Source organism: Morchella sextelata (genome assembly GCF_020137385.1).
Source record: "Morchella sextelata strain SCLS chromosome Unknown scls_2, whole genome shotgun sequence".
Classification (NCBI taxonomy): Eukaryota; Fungi; Ascomycota; class Pezizomycetes; order Pezizales; family Morchellaceae; genus Morchella; species Morchella sextelata.
In genome coordinates, this window is record NW_025408617.1 from 3,239,190 (window position 1) to 3,258,963 (window position 19,774).

The window sequence follows — 19,774 nt, forward strand, 5'->3', positions numbered from 1 at the left end:
AACAAGCTCACATAAGAAGTAGTGAATGGCGAATAGTTCAATGAGGCATAGACAAAGAAATTTAAGCCAATTATTCCCGAATAAAGAAATACTGTACCAGAATAAGGAAAGCGTCTAACCGGGTATGCACAGATGACTCGCCCTATCCATAAGAGGTAGAGACGTTGCCCTACATGTGTAGTTTATACATGTGACATGCTTGTACCTATAGATATCGCCGACTGTGTTCGGACCACAATTGCACCCATAGCTATGGGAGAAAGAGAGCATGGTTATTATCATCACCATTACGAACACGCACCTGACGTCTTGACTACTCACAACACCAGGATCGTCGTGTTCGTAAAGATTATCTTTAACTCTGCACTTTGGAGTTTAAGATGGTCTTTCCTTTTCGTTTTGCTGACTGGCGTTGAGCGAGAGCCTGGGATTGGGTGTTGCGGAGAAGGGTTCTGGAAAAATCTCTGCAATGCGGTGTGATGGTGGTGGTGGTTAAAGCGCTTTTATTACGGTCTCCGTCGTTCACAAACACTGGTGCCAAAGTGGCCAGGGGATCTGGGCCAATGGGGAGGAACTTGATCACTCTGTTCTTTTCTGTTTGGTTGCCGTAAACGACAATACATATCCAGGTGGTGTGAAGTGATGGAAACCTGCTTAGTTGAATGACAATTATGATATCGATGTCTGGCCTCTAGTAAAGGGCATATTTGTGCTTTTGACGTCGTGTGTCTCAAAGTTGAGCTAGCACCCCAAAGTAGAGATGTGTCTCTGTTTTACTCTACTCTACCCTCGCTAGCTAGATCTCCACTACAGATCTCCCACTACCCTCCAATCTAAAATAAGCATTCTCTATGTACCCACTCCTACTCTACTGGACCTGCCGATTGGTGTAATCTTTTAGGGGTCTCTGCATCAGGTACTCTACATGCACGCATATGTCCTGTGCACCCACGACCGAATCCATCTTCAGAAAGGAAAAAATATCCCCCCGTGAGGCTGAATGACGTCTTTAGATGCATTATCATGAACTGCTCTGTTCGTAGAGTAAAAGAGAGACTTCTGGGTATCTAGAGTAACTGCTCTACAGTATGAGAGATTGAGAGTAGAGTAGCAGGTAGGTAAGTAGGCCCGTGCCAACCCAGTAAGCTTAATTTTGTCCAACTTTTGTTTTCGGTGACACAGGTACCCCGCCAATTCGAATATTCGATGGTAGAGATATCGAGCAGAGCCTCTAATCAAACTGAATTGAGGCTGTCGGGTGTCTATTTTGGGGTCGGGGTTTGGCTTAGGTCGTACAATACCGTGGTACTTGTATGTGAACGGGAACCTGGGCAGTCGAGCTTGTAAGTTGTCTGTCTGGCTGTCTGTCGTACAAGTAGGTTTTCCCACCGTCCGAGATACTCCAGTGAAGCCCGGGGGAGAAAAGAGGGGGGGGGGGGGGGGGGGGTTAGCCTTGGCTCCCTTACCGCAGTTGAATAAATCTACACGCTTACAGTACCAAAAAACGGGTGGGGGTTAGTACGGTAGTACTACGCCATCCCATAAAATCGGGTAGCACTCCGGTTGTCGAGCGAGTAAAGCCGCCTTGCAGCAAATGCTCTATCAATGCCGTATCAATACTGTATTATATAATCTATATATTCCCTGGATTCTGCAGTGTGGGTGGTATATTTATACTGCCCTAGTACTTCCGCATTTCCTAAAATACGGCATTCTTGTGGTATTTAGGACAATGCCATTCCCCTAACCCTGGAATATCATATTTGGTGATGAAGCATTTCAGAATCAAAGATCACCAGATATTGTTTCATCCACCGATCCATCAATTCTTATCATCCTAGGATGGGGTTTAAACAATTGGGATATACTTTTGAAAAATAAATTTTGGGCTCTTAGGCATACATATACACATCATTTTAATTAGAAGTTGCGTCTACTATTCGATTATGATACGCTCATGTTGGTGATGATGATGATGATGATAATGATGAAGTCGTATAGGTGTGGTCTAGTCTTGTAACATAGTGTCGACGAGCCTACATGTAGGTGTGGTCCTGGTCATGGACCTGGCGTACTGGCACGCTAGACCTGGTGCTGGCACACTGGACATGGTGCTGGCGCGCTGGACCTGGTGCTGGTCACAACGCTAAAATGTGTCTATATTGCTGTGGTAGTGCTACGGTATTGCTATGGTATTGCTACGGCATTCTATGAAAAATATACTCCTTGAAATGCCGAAATGATGCAGCAGTCCCGAAAATACCGCATTGTAGCAAGACTACCGTAGCACTACCATACTAATCCCTGCACCATTTTTGGTATTGTACTTACCTCTAAGTAGATACATACATGTACTCATAAACCATCAAGTACCAAATACCAATACTATCAAGTACCAATACCGATACTAATACCGATACCGATACCAATATTATCGATACCAACACTACGACACATAGTTACACCAACACACCTAAGTGCTAAAACCCGTCAAAAAGATTCGCTACCCACACCTGAGTCGACAGCAAAGTGCATTCCCAAAAACAATCCTGCCCTTTTCTCGCCCAATATGTCTCCGAAATGATGCTGTTATTTAACCAAACACGCGTATACAGTCATCAATATTGTGGCGGCGGCGGGCACGGATCGAAGCGCGCCCTAAAGATAGGATAAAGATTGTGAGGCTTGTGGGTGGGGCTGGAATGTATTGTGGTTCGTTGGTGGTGAGGTGAGTGAGGCTTGAAATTAGAGAGTGTGACTCTGATAGACTGATTGGCTGACTGTGTATGTACCTGTAGACATGGGCTTGTATGGATTTGTAGTATTGCGGACGAAATGAAATGAAATCAAGCTGTTTACCAACGGTGCACGTGAGGTGAGGTGACCTGGTAAAAAAGCGCGGAATGTTTATTTACACTGCGAGCTTCACTGCCTCACAGCCTGTGCCAGATACTTACATACACAGAGATACAGCAGTCTATAGAGAGACAAGCTCAGACAGGTACTTTCGCCTCTATTCTATAGTTAGGTGAATCCGCGGGGTACCGTCGAGTACCTACCTATCTACCCCCTCATGCTCAGCTTTCAAGTTGCCTACTCTATTCATTAAGCTATAGGATACCGGCCTAAGTACTACCATTGTGACTGAGTACAGTTTCATGCAGCAGCGCAGTCAGTGAATCAAAGAAAGAAAACTGCAGCGCCCCTGAACCCCACCCAGAATACGAACGGCACCTCCTCCTTCTACCCTCCCTTCCCTTCAGATGGCACAGTACCAACGTCTAGTTACTAGTATGTCGATCCCTTGAATTAGAGTACAGACATGGTACATGTGAGTACTGTAAACTACATTATCAGACAAGGATCGCGGAAAATGGTTACCAACAACACAAACCATGCGCCCTTATTTCCCTACCCTGGCTAGCACGCATTCCCGGTACAAGTAGAGTAGCAGTAACGGGTGTGAAGCTTATTCCAGACTAACTTAAGTACATGGTTACATTAGAGTATGTACTTGTATATACCCTCGTTCGGCCCGGACCGACAGGTACAGGTTATTTTTGGGTACCACTCACATACATATTGATTTAATAAGTGTGCGGTTTTCTAGAAGTACATATGTGGCTGGGGCGCGAGCGAGGAATGAATGGAGTGTCCGCTGGAAAGGTACAGTGGAAGCGGTGGGATGTTGTGTTTTTTTCAAACATCAGACATCAGCTTGAGACAGCTAACTAGCACTGCACTTTGCACTACTGGTGATAATGTAAAAAGTAGGAGTAGAGTAAAAAAAAACGACTAGTACTAGCTTTGCCCAACAAGAAAGAAAAAAAATGCACATACAAATAAGACTCCTGCAGGTTTAGCGAATTGACGATCGGCGGCGGCGGATTTGACCCACACTCGTTCGCTCACTCACACTCACACACACCTGCCTCATTAATAATTCATCACTACTGCATAAGGCACGGGAATTTTGCGTTTCTAGGACCCCATGTCTCATTGCGGAACATTACAAAAGAGGGTTTAGGCCAAGATACACACATGGGCGTAGTACATGTAGTATTTGTAGAGAGGAAGGGGGGGGTGGGCGGAGGAATACTTAAACGCGAAGGAGTCCTCCATTGTATTTCTTCTATTGTCCAGAGTGTGCGTGGCTTTCTATATTCCCCTAGAGCCATTGGTAGTTATAAAACTATTGTGGGAATCCACTGTCGACTCATTATTTTCTCAATCCTCTATTTCGAAGCTTTTACACTCCTCCAAAGCCAGAATTAACAAACATCCATTAATACATACGCTTTTCACCCCAACATCATGACCGGCTTCAAGTCTCTTACCGCACTGGCGCTTTTTGCCGGTGCTGCCAATGCCATTTGGCCCCAGCCCGTTAGCTACGAGCATGGATCCACGGTTGTCTGGATTTCAGATGACATATCAATGACCTTCTCAGGGCCCACCAACGTCAGTTCCAAATAAACCCTCCTAGACCCCCCTCCTCCTAGAGTAACCCCCACATACTAACAACCAGAATCAGAACTCCCAAAAAGCCACCGACAAAGTCAACCAGGCCTGGGACCGCACAAAGACGATCCTCTTCAGCGACAACCTCGTCCCCTGGAAGTTCCACAAGCGCGGCGACAACTTCGAGCCCGCCGACACCAACGGCCCCAAGCTCAAGAACATCGTCATCACGCAGACAACCTCCGAAACCTCCGCCCCCGCCGAATACGGTACGGACGAGAGCTACAACCTCACGATCCCCGACGCTGGCGACAGCGCCTACATCACTGCGCCCACCTCCTTCGGTGTCCTACACGCCCTCAACACCCTCACCCAGCTCTTCTACGCCTCCAACAAGCACAAAAACAACGGCGTATATTCGCCCCTCGCCCCCGTCGAGGTCCTCGACAAGCCAAAGTTCCAGCACCGCGGCCTCAACCTCGATGTCGCCCGGCAGTGGTACCCCAAAGAGGACATCCTCCGCACCATCGATGCGCTCGCATGGAACAAGATGAACCGCCTCCACCTCCACGTCACCGACTCGCAGTCCTGGCCTCTCGAGATCCCGGCGCTCCCCGACCTTGCGCCCTGCGGTGCGTATGCCGAGGGTCTCATCTACACTACCGAGGACCTCGCCGAGATTCTCGACTTTGCTGAGAAGCGCGGCGTGCAGGTGATTATCGAGATTGACATGCCCGGACACACGTCGGCCATTGCTGAGGCCTATCCAGAGCTGATCGCGGGGTGGAACATCCAGCCCAACTGGGACCGCTATGCCGCCCAGCCGCCATCAGGCTCTCTGAAGCTGAACAACGAGGCCGTGCGCAAGTTCCTGACCACGCTATTTGGCGACCTGCTACCGAGGCTGAGAGACCACACGAGCTACTTCCATACCGGTGGTGACGAGGTCAACAAGAACGTCTATCTGTTTGACGAGGGAATTGCATCGAATGCGACAGAGGTGCTTACGCCGGCGTTGCAGAAGTTTATCGACCATGTGCACAGCGAGGTCCGGAACGGCAAGATGTCGCCGGTGGTGTGGGAGGAGATGTTGATTGATTGGAAACTCACGTTGCCCAAGGATGTCATTGTGCAGACATGGATCAGCGATGCGTCGACCAAGACTGCCGTAGAGAAGGGCCACAGAGTCATCGCTGGCAACTACAACTTCTGGTATCTCGACTGCGGGAATGGTCAGTGGCTCGATTTCGGCCCGAACGTCTACAAGCAGTTCTACCCCTTCAACGACTACTGCTCACCCAAGAAGAACTGGCGTCTTAGTAAGACCACCCCCTCCATCCCTATTCTCTAACCAAACCAGCTAACAGTATGACAGTCTACTCCTTCGACCCCGTTGCCGGACTCACACCCGAACAGGCTGCTCTTGTCCTCGGCGGTGAAGTCCACGCATGGAGTGAGCAGATTGACGGTGTCAGCCTCGACGGCGTCGTCTGGCCGAGGGCCTCAGCTGCCGGAGAAGTTCTCTGGAGTGGTAGAACCGATGCACAGGGCGTGAACAGGACGTTTGCAGATGCGAGCCCAAGATTGGCGGAGTTTAGGGAGAGGCTTGTGTTGAGGGGAGTCGGTGCCGGTCCGATCATGCAGCTTTGGTGCCACCAGAATGAGGGCGATTGTGCGCTGAATTAGAGCGTAGTTGTAGGGGACGGCGTTTTTATTTTTTTTCTTCTCTTTAAGTTTTTTGTGGACTACCCTTCTTGTGGATTAATTTTTACCTTATACCTTTTTGAAGCTTATGAGTCTTTCCTTTTATTTCTTTATTTGTGATGACTATGACCGACATGTATCTTAAGCTAGCTACCGGTTTATCAAAAGTCTTCCGGTATTAAAATATAATGAAATAAATGCATACCTATTATTTCCTGAACCTGAAAACTCGAGGTAAACAACAATAACAGAGTGCCCTGCCGCATGGACTCTGCATATCCCGAGACCGGTACTGGGGGTCAGGCTGAATTCCATGTCTCATGCACACTTCATTCCAAAGCTTGCGGGGTGGGTGAGCACGTGCTAGATGTGCACTTTTATCTATTCCGCGCTACTCCCTACCCGATAGGTAGAGTGCTGCTGATATTCAGCTTGGTGGATTAAGGCGGTATTTCTATATTATTGGTCAGCCGTTGACGTTCCAGCTGTGGCAAGGTGATTAGCAGAGGCAGTCAAAAACCTGTAGTTAGCTACGACACTATGCATACACCTACAAGAAACAAATGGATTGCGTGATAGATAGGTATATCAAATTTCCTTGTGCCAAGACTACCTAGTAGGTTGATTATATGCATCATGGACGATCACTCGGGCGCTTTGATCAACAGTGATAACTTTTACGTCTAGTGTCCTCACCCAAGGCCGGTGATGAATGAAGATTCTAGGCTCTGTTACTTGGTTGCTGTTTATAAGGAATAGGTATTATACCATGCGGATGCGTGAAACTATCTTATGCTCTCCCGCAGGTGGCAGGCCCGTAGCGCCAGTTATCTTGAGTCGATATGGCTCCAGCGAGTATATGCCTCTTAATTCTGGTCAGACCAGTAAGAGAAGAGGAGTTGGTTCTGTGATAATGAAGGATATTGAAGATTCGGGCACGAAAGGGTGATTTAAATTGGGCGTTCTAGCTAGGAGTTACGTGTTCTTGTGGTTCGGGGCGTACATAGCTGGCGTTTCTGGAGCGGACACGCCTCTGGCTCTAGCAGTGGTGGTTACATGTAGGTGTTCCCATTGGAGTTAAGCTTTCACGAGCGGTGATAGCCCGGGCCGAGTGTTGGAGCCTGTTGACGGCTTAGTTGTCGCTCATATTCCATGCTCCAAAATGACTTTCACTACCTATCCCTTCAATTGTCAGCGAAACGCTGCCCCGCCAAGTTGGCTTTCACACACGTACACAGGTCCCATTGTCTTTCTTATCTAATAATGGATCTCTCATACAAGCCTCGGCTTTCCATTACAGGGCGGGGGGGCAGCATTGGTGGACGAAGGGTAGTCGATGTACGTACATACATGTAGCTGCCAAGGGCCCGTGCGCATAATCACCACCGCTCACTCGCACCCCCGAAGCCCCCCCCACCACCATCCCGCGGTACCCCACCATCATCCCACCCCATCAAAAAAAACACCTCCCTCACCACCGCCACAACACGCGCCTCCACCATGTACCCCCACCACATGGCGCCCCCCGGGCCCGCGCCCAACACCCCCACTCCCGCCCCCACCCCGCACCGGCGCAAAATGTCCCCGGGCGAGCGCACCCTCCACGACCTCAACCTCAGCCTCAACATCACGCGCCTACACGCCGAGCTCGCCGCGCTCGGCGGCACCCTCGCCCGCTACCGCTCCTGGCTGCACACCATCCCCGCGCACAAGTCCTACGCGCCCGCCTACTACGCCTATCTCTGCCGCAGCTACCCCAGCGAGTCCGCCGAGCCAGACTACGAGAAGGACGCGGCCGAGAAGGCCTTGTCCCGTGTTGCGGAGATGGAGGGCGAGATTGCACGGTTGGGGGTTTTGGTGGGAAGGTATGAGGCGGCGCTGAAGGACTCGAGGCGCATTATGGAGGAGGAGGGGAGGGCGCTGAGGGAGGGGTTGAGCTCGTATCGGGCTGCGTTGGAGCCGTTGATGAGGAAGGGGGTGGAGAAGCAGGTGTTGAAGATGGGACAGGGCGTTCCGGCTACGGAGCCGGAGGAGGGAAAGGCCGGGGAAGGAGAGGTTGACGGGGAGCACGACGAGGACGACGGCGAAGGCCCGTTCCCAGCCTCGGGGAGCTGGGCGGGTTTGTTGGCGCTCCCTATCTGGTGAGGGGGCATAACGTGGAGGATATCAGTAAATTTCTCAGGGGGGTTCCATAGTATCAGATACACTAATAAAAGTTTGGTTTTTGATATTCCTTCTAAATAATCATTTCTCTCCCTGACTAGGGCTACGCTAGTCCTGTTGTGACTTTCCTATTATTATTATTTTAACTGATTAAGACCCAATGGGGATTAGGGTGGCGAAATGTCCTCATAATAGTGAAATAGTAACGTCATTAGTTGCCAAGGATCCAGTGCTGGAATTCTCTCGGGCCCTTCCGTCATGGAATATCACTCGCAAGGTTGTATCACAACGCCACCGCCGTACCTACGGGGTCCATTTTGGTGATAGCTTATCAAAACCGGTGCGATGTATCAAGATTAAATGTTATGTCTACGTCCTCCCCACTCATAGTACAGTGAACTGGTGCTTTAAGGGGATTTCCAATAGTTCATGCGGCATGTCACCTCCAAAGAAGACTCATAGTTTGTGGATCTCTATACAAACACAGGCGCATGCAACTGTGACTCGAAAATACCAAATTAACTCCACACCCATCACAACTATTCAACTCGAAGTATCTTACAACCGCTCAAACTCATCTTATTTCCAGAACTGCACAACAAAATTAACCCATCCATAAATCGCAACCTTAAAATTCGTTCCCAATTCATTCTGGTCACAAACTCCAGCCCCAGAGAGTACACTATATTTTTTATCTTACAACACCCCCATACCCATACCCATACCCATACCCAGTTGCCATAAACGCCCCAAAACTTACAGATCATAGCTCATCACTCGTATACCCTACCCTACGCCACCCACTGCCCACCAGCACCAATTAAAAACATCGCCCTAGCTAGCTAGTTAGTCGCTCGCCCCCTTAAGGATGGAGAAGGTGCAAGTGCTAGGTAGGTAGGTGCAGTGGATCAGGCAGGCGGGCAGGGTAGTAGGTAGGCAAGATTCAATTCGGTCGGTACTCAATACCCTATAAGAACACAGACATAAGACACAAAAGCAAAACAAGGCATGGGGCCATGCAACGACTGGACAGGTAGGTAGATAGGCAGGCGGTTGGTAAAGGCAAGCAAAATATAAAAAAAAGTGACAAGAATAGAGTAGGCAGACCGGTAGGCAAACAGAAGTAGGTTGAAGTAAAGAAAGAAAAGAACTCAAAAGATACTTATTTCTCTGTGAAGAAAAGGAAAAAACTCATCCCACATAACCGCTGCTATCGTACTCACGCCCAAACCCACCCACCTAATACCGAATACCCTCCATTCCGTTCCGTTCCAAACCCATCCATCCCTTCTCTCCCACTCCCTTTTTTTTTTTTTTTCCACAAGACAAAGAATTTACGGTTTTTTGCACAGAGGACGAGTTTAAGAAAACAATTAGGTTAAATGAGGCGATATCCAGAGGTTATCTTGGAGCAAAGAGTAAAAGAAAGAAACAGTGGAAGAAAAAAAACCAAGCGCCATTTCCGAAACCAATTTTTTCCGCCCTCGAATCTCCATGTGCTACCTTGTTTTGTTTTGTTTGATGGATGAGGGTGACTAGATTCTGTGCTTCTCGCTCTCTGTACAGGTGAAACATTATATTAGCGCTCGTACTCCTCAGGGATAAAATGGTTGCCAACAACTTACCGAGTCTCGAGTACAACATGTACAGAGCCATCTGGTTGCACTCCTGTGTGCCGGTGATTGTAACCAGTCTCTCGTTGCTGTTATCCTGTGGCTCATTGATCTTGATGACACTACCCGACAACTGTCGGATTTCGTTGATCTTGGCACCACCCTTTCCGATGATAGCACCAACCATGTCGTTGGGAATGAAGATTTGTTGAGTAAGCGGCTGGCCTGGTAGCATAGCAGCCATTGGGTTAGATGCCGGTTGCTGAGGCGTAGGAGCAGGCTGGCCGGGTTGGTGTGGTCCAGCGCCAGAATACCCGTTGGAAGTTTGAGGATCGGCATAGTGGAGAGGCGCTTGTGGCACGGGAGCTGGCGCAGGCCCATGGAGGTAGGGGATTCCGTACGGGTTAGTGGGAGTTCGCTGCGCGCTGTTGTTATGACGCTTGTAGGTGTCTGGATTGCCATACGAGCCGTGGAGAGGTTGAGGTTGGTAAGGGACAACCTGCATTCCTCCTGGAATTGGTCCAGCGGGGCCACCAGAGCGGGTCGCGTAAGCTGACGCAGCGGGACCTCCAAACCTCTCGGTCAATTGCTCAACGAGGGTGTTGGCAATGTAGTATGTGGCAATATGAACGGCATCGGCAACACCTAGAACGACGAGGGAACGCTCTGTAGAGAGGGGAAGGCAGGAGCCAGACGCGTTAAGGCGCGCACCAGAGGCTTCCTGAATCTCACGAATTCGAGAACCTGATTTCCCAATGATTGAGCCAATAAGAATATGGGGGACAAGCAGACGAAGGGGGTAAGTCTTCGACTGAGGGGACGAGGCCTCCTCAAGTGGCTCATTGTTCAATGTGCGAATGATAAGACCAAATGCCTGTTAACGTTAGTTTAGCAATCCTAGTCAATTGAGCCCCCAAAATTGAGAACAAACCTTGGCCACAGCATCAACAGCACCGCTGACTGTCAAGATTCTTTCACCTGCTCCTCTCTGGTAGTCCGAGACAGTGCATTTTGCCTCTGCCATCCTCCTTATCTGTGTTACATTTTCTCCACCCTTTCCAATTACGGTAGCTGCCTCAGCAGAAGTGATTACCGCTCGCATGTGGATCCAATTGCTCTCATCCACCTGGGGAACGGCCTGCTGATTTTGTGTATCGACACTTTGCGCATCGGCACTTTGTGCATCGGCACCAGTGGGAGCATCAGGAACATCAGTATCACCATCCTTTTTCACTTCCCCGGCCTCGGGCTCAGCCTTAGTAGCTGGAACAACCGCGACCTCGGCCCTGACCGGGCTTGGGGATGAAGGAGCACTGTCGTTGCTATCACCGCCCTTGACCTCCTTGTCGAGGGCAGGACGCTTGGAATCATGCTCATCCTTAATATTGGGGGAAGAAGAGTCCTCAAGAGGACGCTTAGTAGCTCCAGAAGCGCTTGGAGAGCTCATTTTTCTTGCTTGCCTTTTTTGAACAAAAAGTTACGTACGGAAACTGATATTGCTAATATTCTGAATTTATTCCTTGCTGTGTACACCTGGGGCAAGAAATAGCGGGCGCGGTATTTTCTAGGCTGGAGGAAGCAGGTAGCGGGTAAGAACGTGAAGGTGAGAGGTGAACAATGATATTAATCAGAAGGGTCGGGATGGGTGGCGGCTGTGATGATGATGAATAGATGGATGGGTAGGCGAGAGAATAGATGTAGACTGGATGGTGGTAAAGATTTGGGGAAGAGTGAGGCCGAAAGGAAGCGGAAAAGGGCCAAATGTAGATGGGGGAGCAGTAGACAGATGAAGAAGTCAGTAGGAGATGAAAAACCTAGCTGCTGCTTCTGCTGCTGCTGCTAGTAGTAAATAGTTGAAATAGACGTGATTGAAGGCTGGGGAGGCGTGTAGAAGTGGTAACAGATTCCCGTGTAGACGTGATCGCGACGTTGACAATTACTTGCGCCTACAGGGGGGGGGGATGGATGGGGGGGATTAGAGGGAGAAGGAGGAGGGGGGAGAGTAAGAAGGAGAGGGAGGGAGGAGAAGGAATATGAGTGGGTGAAAGGTGTCTGTTTTGGGTGGACAACTGGAGATGAGTGTATGACTGGGGAAGAAGCCTCAGAATGGTCGAAAGAAAGGAAGGAGAGAAAGGCTCCGGGGAAGAAGGAGGTGAGTTTTCTGCCAAGCCAAAACGTGATGGGATTGATTACATACACACACACACACTTTCGCCTTTGGGGTTTGATTCGCTGTCTTGAGTTTTCAACTCCAGAGATGTTGAGCTGCGGCGCGCGCACGAACGGCCCGTGCTGTTAAGGCCACGTCAAAAGCCCTTACAGTGTAGGTATGTAGGTAGGATGTAGGTAGGTACATCGTCAGAATCTTTCAGGGCCTGAAAGAGAAACATCTTCATGATCAATACACATCTTCTATTAACCGGTGCCATTAAATTGCAGACATATCTCAAATTAAATCACTACTTCTCCGCGGTGATTTGAATTGAAATTCGAGAATTCGAGTTTGACAACTCTTGTGAAACGAATGTTTCTTTCTTGCATTTCAGCCTTGTTTGATACTGCGCATGTCGGTTGCCGCACTATCGTTATCAGGTTGCTACATACCCCAGAATAGAATACCGAACATTTCCTTCCAGCCTTGTACCTATCGCCAAACAAACCAGAATTAAGCCTACGTTGATAACAAGTTTTTGATGGTTACGCTCGGAGGCCTACCTATTTTTATTGTTTACTCGGTACTTTACCTCAATTCTTGGTACCACGGCTGTTAAGAAACGGAAGTGCTTGGCTGCTTTTGATGATATACATGTATGTATATATGCAAGATGGGCCGTAGAGTAGATGAGTAGTACCATATAGATGCGGGGTTTATTACATAAAGAGGGCGGCTACGTACATGAGAATGATGACTTGGGCTTTTGATTTGCACCAGCGCCGATTACCTAATTTCGAGGTCATTGTTGATCATGAGCTTGAGAATATAGAGTTTGCAACTGAGAGGGCCTTGATCAGCATAGTATTTCAGGTAACGTTCCAATAGTTAAGCTCAGTACTTGATAAAACATGCCCATCCTTTGTCTCTATCGCTTGCGGGACGTAGATATTATAATAATTGATCGAAGTGGCCTTATATATAATTATGGTTGACAGGCTCTTCTTGCTCAATCTCTAGTTTCTCAAGACTGGATGTCATTCACCCTAGCGGATAAAACCTGAAGATAAGCCAAGTGCTATAACAGTCGTGTCGAGCGTTGTATAATCGCGGTTGTGTGGTGTATATATACTCATGGATCTGAGGAAGAATTATGATTGTTAATAGTTCTATCCATCTCCATGAGGATTAAGGCGGGCGAGTTGAAGAAGATGTGTCCGTCGCCCACTTTGGCTTCCTTTCGGGCCAACACGGAACATGCATCTCTGAGATATCGCATTGGCGGTACGCACCTACAATTACGCGCATGTTTGTATCATCAAATATCACCCGCATATGCGTCAGCTGACTAAAGACAGGTTACCCTACCTACCTTGGCCATTCTCGCGATGTCTGGCAGACATCCCAGATACTTCATTAACAACCCCCCCATCCATCATGAACAACGCGCAGTTCCGCAAACTCCTCGAAACCCCTCGCTCCGAGCGTCCCAACAATGGCGGTACATCTGCTACCCCCAGTCTTGGTTCCCGCCAGCGTTCCTCAATGCCCATGACCCCGTACGCAAGCTCCCTCCTTCTACCTCCCCCGAGCTCACACCACTAACCATGCCATACAAGTAGGCGCTCCGTAGCGACCCAATCCGACTTTGCGAAACAAGTTGCCGCCCATAACGCCGCTCTCAATCCGAAGCCCGCACGGAAATTCCGTTCTTCCGCCGCCCCTTTGGGTACAGCTTTACCTGAAGGATACGTAGACCGTTCGAAGACCCGCGATGACGGCGCAGATGATGAGCGCCTCGAAGCACTAGCAGAACTGGCAAAAGAAGGAAAAATAGATCGTGACGAGTATGTGCGCCAGACAAAGCTTCTCGGGGGTGATGTCAAGAGTACACATCTGGTCAAGGGTCTCGATTTTGCACTACTAGAGAAGATTCGGCGCGGAGAGGACGTCATGAATAAAGACCAGGAGAATGATGTAGGCATGGAAGAAGAAGAGGAAGAAGATGTGGAGGATAAGCTCGAGAAGGCGCTCGAGAGCGAGGTTGTGGTGGCCGAGAAGGAAAAGAAGGAGAAGAAGGGAGTAAAGGCAGCGCCGGTACCGAAAACGCGAGCTGAGATCCTGGCGGCACTAAAAGAGTCACGGAGAGCGGCAAAAGAGGCCGCCCAACCGGCATTGGGCGCAAAGTTTCGAAAGATCGGTGAAGTGAAGCCGAAGGAAAAACAGAAGCCGGTAGAACCAGAACGGGAGAAGGTGAAGTATGTCACACTTCCGGACGGCCGTGTCAAAAAGATGGTAAAACGCGACAAGGGGAAGAAGGCAGCTTTAGAAGCTCCAGACCCAACGAGTGCGCCGTTAGGGATGATGCCACCACCTCCGAGGCCGGGGGTGCAGATCAAAGAGGACGAAGAGGACGAAGATATTGATATCTTCGAGGGTGCAGGGACGGAATACAATCCTCTCGCCGGCCTACAAGACTCTGACTCTGATTCCGACTCTGATGACTCGGATCGCGAGCCCGGAAGTAGCAAAAAGCTCAAACCCGACAACGACGAGAACATCCCGCCTCCACCACCAACATCAATGCCTCCTCCACCACGACCAAAACTAAATTACTTTGGCGACGAACCCAGCAGCAGTTCCTCATCACGAGAGCAAAAGTACCAACCACCTACCGCTAGCTCACTCCTCTCCGACCCCGCTCTCGCAGCAGCTCTTGCAAAAGCCTCAAGCCTCAACCCAATCTCTTCCTCCTCTACCACTTCAAGAGAAGATGCAGAAAAAGCAAAACGCCATGCGGCACTCCTTGAATCCGCAGATCGTGATGCCTTCGACATTGACTTCGGCTTTGGAGGCAGCAGGGACTTTGGCGACGAAGACGAAGATGACGGCTACCAGGAGAAGAAAAAGGGTTCTGGATCGAAACGGAAGAGAGGTGGCGGTGCAAAAGTGAAGAAAGGTGATAAGAACGATGCGGGAGTGGTAGGGAAACTAGTCGAGGAGAGGTATGGGAAAGGGAAAGGGAAAGCCTAGCTGAGTCATAACTTTGTCTGTATTTTTATTATGAATGTGTTTTTAATAGATGGTTTGTTAGCGGGATGAAGCTTTGTTTTTGGTTTTGAATTTTTGTTGTCTTTTTCTTGCATTGCTTGCTGGTTGTAGCTGGTTGTAGCTGGTGTACTTTATATTGAACAGATTGCGGATGAGGCCAATGAGAGCTTATTGTCCTGCTAATCATTTTTCTTGTGGTGTCCGTGTGACCGCCTGCTTTTTGTTCTCAACAGTTTATACTCTTCTACTCGCCAAAAAATAAAGTCTGGGGGTGAATTAAGTACCTGGCCGAATGGCTGCGCTGCAACGGTACTTATTTCACCGCCAGACTTTATTTTTTGGCGAGTACATATATGTTTCTAAAAAGGTCTAACTTGGGGTGATATTTTTGGGTAGATGCTTCGAGTCGCTATCTAACTGCCAGCCAATGCTAGAACCCTCTAGATACCATTGGTGCATCTAGTACGATTGTGTGTGTGTCTAACCTTCGCGCTCTATATAGGCACCATATAGAATTTATTTATAACCACTGCTCGAATTTTTAAGATTTTTATTTTCATGCATGGCATGAGTGTCAGAAATTCATGCAATACCGATCATTTCCATTCGGTCAAAATCGTATAGAGAGTGCTTCAGAGCATTTTTCCATGGAAGGAAAATGTGGTGAGTTGGGATGGAAAGGAGCCTTCTATGGTGTAAGTACTGTGCGTGATGGTTGGTTGTAACTACATGTACAGCGAAAGCTTGCTATAACGGTACGCTCGGGACCGGAATTTGGTACCGTTATAGAGAGATTACCCTTATATAAGAGGTGATTGTGCTGAAATCCGGGCAAAAAGGACCGAGAAGTGCTACCGTTATAGAGAGATTACCCTTATAGAAGGTACCGTTATAGCAAGCTTTCGCTATATACTAGCTAGCTAGTGTACATGTTGATGTAGGAAATTTAGCTACGTATAAGTATGTAGTTGCTTTGGTACTCAAACAGCTCTTCTTTTTTCTTTCGAGAACAGCCCCGCCATAATCGTAACTACAACTATCAACCCCTTGTGATCGCAACCACAAACACTATCCGCGAGCACTTCACCTACAGTCACCGACCACCACCCCATCAAGGTTTCCATAAAACTCATGCCTTCATCAGCAAATTGAGGAAATAGCCCCAACGAGCTCATCCAGCTATACATCCCGCTACCTTTCGATAAAGATATCGCTATAATGGGAAACAGCATGAGGGCCCTCACTTTGTCTTTGCTAGTGCTGGAAAAGAAGAACCCCACTTCAGATGCCCGCCGCCCAAGCCAGAATGTTTGTTACATTTCGCTAACACCAGCATCAATCAGGTGGAGTAGAATGATCTGTGCGTAGTTTGATGAGAATTTTCATTCTGTTTTGGTGTGCACATGGCTTCGATATCAAGTTGCGTTGATGGGTGGTTGACCGGCGCACAAGATATCACTCGCTTGGCCTCAGCCAACCGTCCAATGACACATCTTGAGTTGGAATTTGCGATGTACGTACGCTATATTTTATGAAGAGATATTCAATGGACTTGGGAGTAACTAGTAGTATCTTCAAGGTGAAGGGCCGGGGCGGGGATTATATTCTACAAATGGGTTTGGAGCCCAATCCGTAACACCACCGGGCCGTCGACCATAATCGATGTATGTATTACCCAGTAACAGTCATTACTTGAACTGAAGGCGGAGGCGCCATTAGCCACTCCCACAAGCCACCTTCAAAGAAGCTTTCTTTCAAGTGTTGCTCTCACGAAACCTTGTATGAGAGTAGCTACCGGATTTCTTACTATATATGGTCTGTCTTAAATTCCTTCCGCGTTTCTGCCAACTCTATCATCACTCAAGATATGGTAATGATGAAAGTTAGGTATTCAAACTATAGATATTTTAGGATGTAGGTACACCCTGTACGATAGTTGATACTGGTTTAACACTATAGCCATTGGTCATGACCGAATCCTTAGGCTGCAAGTCAATTAAAGTCCTAGGCCTATAAGAATCACCACTCAGAACAACAGATAGAAGTGTCAACCTTCTTCAATTCCTTACATCTCTGAATGAATATCTCTGAACGACTATCTCTGTAATATCCTCACAAATTTCATCGTAAATGAAGAGAATGAAGGAAACTATCAAGATCCACGTAAATTTGGGCAAAACCTCTAACGAAGATTTTTTGAATGGAACGACTTAGTTCCTGAATTTTAAGAGTTTCATTGCCGTGATAACTCTATATATTTATGATAACGCCCTAATTTAGGTTGTCTCGCTCGAAAATAGTATATTCCGGTGTGTGTTCCGATAATTTGATGGGTCTTGCTCAAGATAACATTGAATGATGGATGACAACGGCATTACTGATGAAGAAATTAGAATAAGACACAAGAGGGAGAGTTGGACCTGTTTAAATAAAATTTCTCTGGTGTACAGCGGCCCGGGGTTCGTGGCGAGTTTCGAGGGATTGCATCATCACCCAAAATTTAAAGCCAAGGCCGATTATTGAGTGCGTGAAAAAAGGTATATTACTGCATGTCTTGTGTACATCCTATACGAGAAGCAAGGTGCTGGTCGTGGGTAGAAGGTTGGAACGAGCCTAGTATATTACCCGATTCAATTATATCTGGCCACCTCTGACTTGAGGGAATAGAGGACGTCGAGAAAAAAGGCAGAGGAGGTTAAAACTGTTATGTATGAGACATGGAGATGCGCCAAGTGTCCTATGTCTCTCTTCTTTTGGTAGGTACCTCCAGCACTCGCTTTATAAGGCACCTCCACCGGTTCATCCGATTCGACTCATGGTACCCAGCGCAGTACTGCATATACCTACAGCATAGTAAGCGGTTTCAAATATCCACCGGCAATGATGTCCACAGGCGAGGTCCGACATCATTGCATAGTATTAATAGAGAGTTTAAGCCATCCAAATTTTTAACAACAACAAAAAAGATCGTCGGACAAAAAAGATCAGCGATCCAGGGTCAAAGGAGAAACTAACACAAGACTGGTAATTTTTTGGCTATATTAAGCAGTAGTAAGAGCCTCAAAACTACCAGTTTGGAAGTGAGCGACGAGGGTCGATCTTTTTTGCGCTGATCCTTTTTGTTCTTGCTAGAAATCTTTGGTGGCTTAAAGTCTCTAATGGCAGAGTTTGTACTCGCTAGGAGGGTCCAGGAAGGTAAGCGGTAGTTGAATTTAGCCAGTAGATAACAGCCAGATTGCGCAAGGTGCGTCTGATGTTAAGGGCGTGGTTGTAGAACTAGCTATCGCATTGAATTGGTAGAAAGTGTTCTATGTTTCATGTAGGAGGGTGGGAAACATAGGTAAAGCGTGGTTAGGCGTGGCGAGTGATAATATATGATCGTTGCCGAAAATTCAAAATAGAGCTATTATTGGGACAAGGCAGGGGAGGCGGCATCTGACCATGGTACTGGTACTATATGAGCTTGAGGTGGAATCGAGGTTTTGGGTTTGCATTAAAAGTTATTCCAACATCTGGCTAGAGCGGCCGTGGGGCGTACGTGTAGGTCGTCCTTCACAGTTTACCTTGATGGCCGAACTTGGCACTGAGGGAACAAATGGCCTAGGGAGTTTTGGATAGCTCTTTTGGTCGGTTTTCTCAAGTCAGCTAAGTGTATTGACGATAACTGAAAAGAGGAAAACTTACAATAATGACCTATAGGCTTGATTTTGAAAAGCTCCGTCCCCGCATACGATAGCATAGTGTCAGTAAAGGCGCAAAGGATTTCAACTCCAAGCACGCAATCATGGATTTAAAGAATCTAGGTAGATCCCTGAATCAAAAAAGTTTTCACATTCCTCCCATGACTAGCATGGCCCAACCAAACATGCGTCTAGGTTGAGAAGAAGAGGGAGAGGGCCGGAGTAATAGCTTGCGTATGCAAACAACTAAGTGATTGGTCATAGGAGGCATGATAGTTTCGTGAAAACTCATATAGTGCGCACTTTAGTTAGGTATGTAATGACGTCGAACCTTTGAGCGTGGCCATGGGATAGATTGTCATTACTCAGTCGAATCCAAGGGCATCCAAATAACTCATCCCCACATGACCCATCTACCCCAACCTACTCGGATACAAATCGGCGGAATACATACAACCATCATCCTCTCGTACCGAACCCCACCAGTGTGCATGGTTCGGAAGAGAAACAATCCGGTGATAGCCTTTTCTTCCCAGTGGTATATCGTCGTCGATAATGACCTCAACAGCCATTTGAGCGACAGGGCTGCTGAACGGCTGTATGCCATCTACATGTACTTTAACATATTAACGGGCGGATCTTTCGAATATATATAAATTAAAACCGCCTGATAACTGCCACCAGGGTCAAGAGAAAAGATGGTGTGCTCATCGATGTCGTTCTCTGGGCAGCGGTCGTGCTACGTCGACTGGCTTTTCATAATTCCTTTTCGCCTCCTCCAAAAGCCAAAGGAAATGCCAGAAGTTAGGATGAGAGCTAAATACACCTGATTTCTGGGCCTAAGTGGAAGGTCCAAGGCGTGACGGCGAACCTTGCAATTCAACCTCAAACCTTAATTCATCCTTACTGGCTCGGTCAATCCCGAGATACAATATTAGTAACGTCACGCC

General features: G+C 47.9%; 5 protein-coding genes across 5 annotated transcripts; 3 read left to right on the forward strand and 2 right to left on the reverse strand.

Annotated features, from left to right (window-relative positions):
- Positions 1-4,314: 4,314 nt before the first annotated feature.
- Positions 4,315-6,147, forward strand: H6S33_006103 (uncharacterized protein; the record flags this gene model as incomplete). Its single annotated transcript, XM_044837522.1, has 3 exons — positions 4,315-4,461; positions 4,535-5,780; positions 5,837-6,147. The coding sequence occupies 3 exons, from the start codon at positions 4,315-4,317 to the stop codon at positions 6,145-6,147; spliced, it is 1,704 nt and encodes a 567-aa protein (XP_044699412.1).
- Positions 6,148-7,665: 1,518 nt separating this feature from the next.
- Positions 7,666-8,310, forward strand: H6S33_006104 (uncharacterized protein; the record flags this gene model as incomplete). Its single annotated transcript, XM_044837523.1, has 1 exon — positions 7,666-8,310. One exon carries the CDS (start codon positions 7,666-7,668, stop codon positions 8,308-8,310), a length of 645 nt encoding a protein of 214 aa, XP_044699413.1.
- Positions 8,311-9,863: 1,553 nt separating this feature from the next.
- On the reverse strand, positions 9,864-11,388 carry H6S33_006105 (uncharacterized protein; the record flags this gene model as incomplete). The annotated part of the gene is made up of 3 exons (XM_044837524.1): positions 9,864-9,886; positions 9,954-10,815; positions 10,873-11,388. The coding sequence occupies 3 exons, from the start codon at positions 11,386-11,388 to the stop codon at positions 9,864-9,866; spliced, it is 1,401 nt and encodes a 466-aa protein (XP_044699414.1).
- Positions 11,389-12,387: 999 nt separating this feature from the next.
- On the reverse strand, positions 12,388-13,474 carry H6S33_006106 (uncharacterized protein; the record flags this gene model as incomplete). The annotated part of the gene is made up of 9 exons (XM_044837526.1): positions 12,388-12,471; positions 12,546-12,585; positions 12,657-12,692; positions 12,884-12,934; positions 12,995-13,021; positions 13,139-13,153; positions 13,226-13,262; positions 13,322-13,385; positions 13,466-13,474. The coding sequence occupies 9 exons, from the start codon at positions 13,472-13,474 to the stop codon at positions 12,388-12,390; spliced, it is 363 nt and encodes a 120-aa protein (XP_044699415.1).
- Positions 13,475-13,530: 56 nt separating this feature from the next.
- Positions 13,531-15,126, forward strand: H6S33_006107 (uncharacterized protein; the record flags this gene model as incomplete). Its single annotated transcript, XM_044837527.1, has 2 exons — positions 13,531-13,652; positions 13,716-15,126. The coding sequence occupies 2 exons, from the start codon at positions 13,531-13,533 to the stop codon at positions 15,124-15,126; spliced, it is 1,533 nt and encodes a 510-aa protein (XP_044699416.1).
- Positions 15,127-19,774: the final 4,648 nt, after the last annotated feature.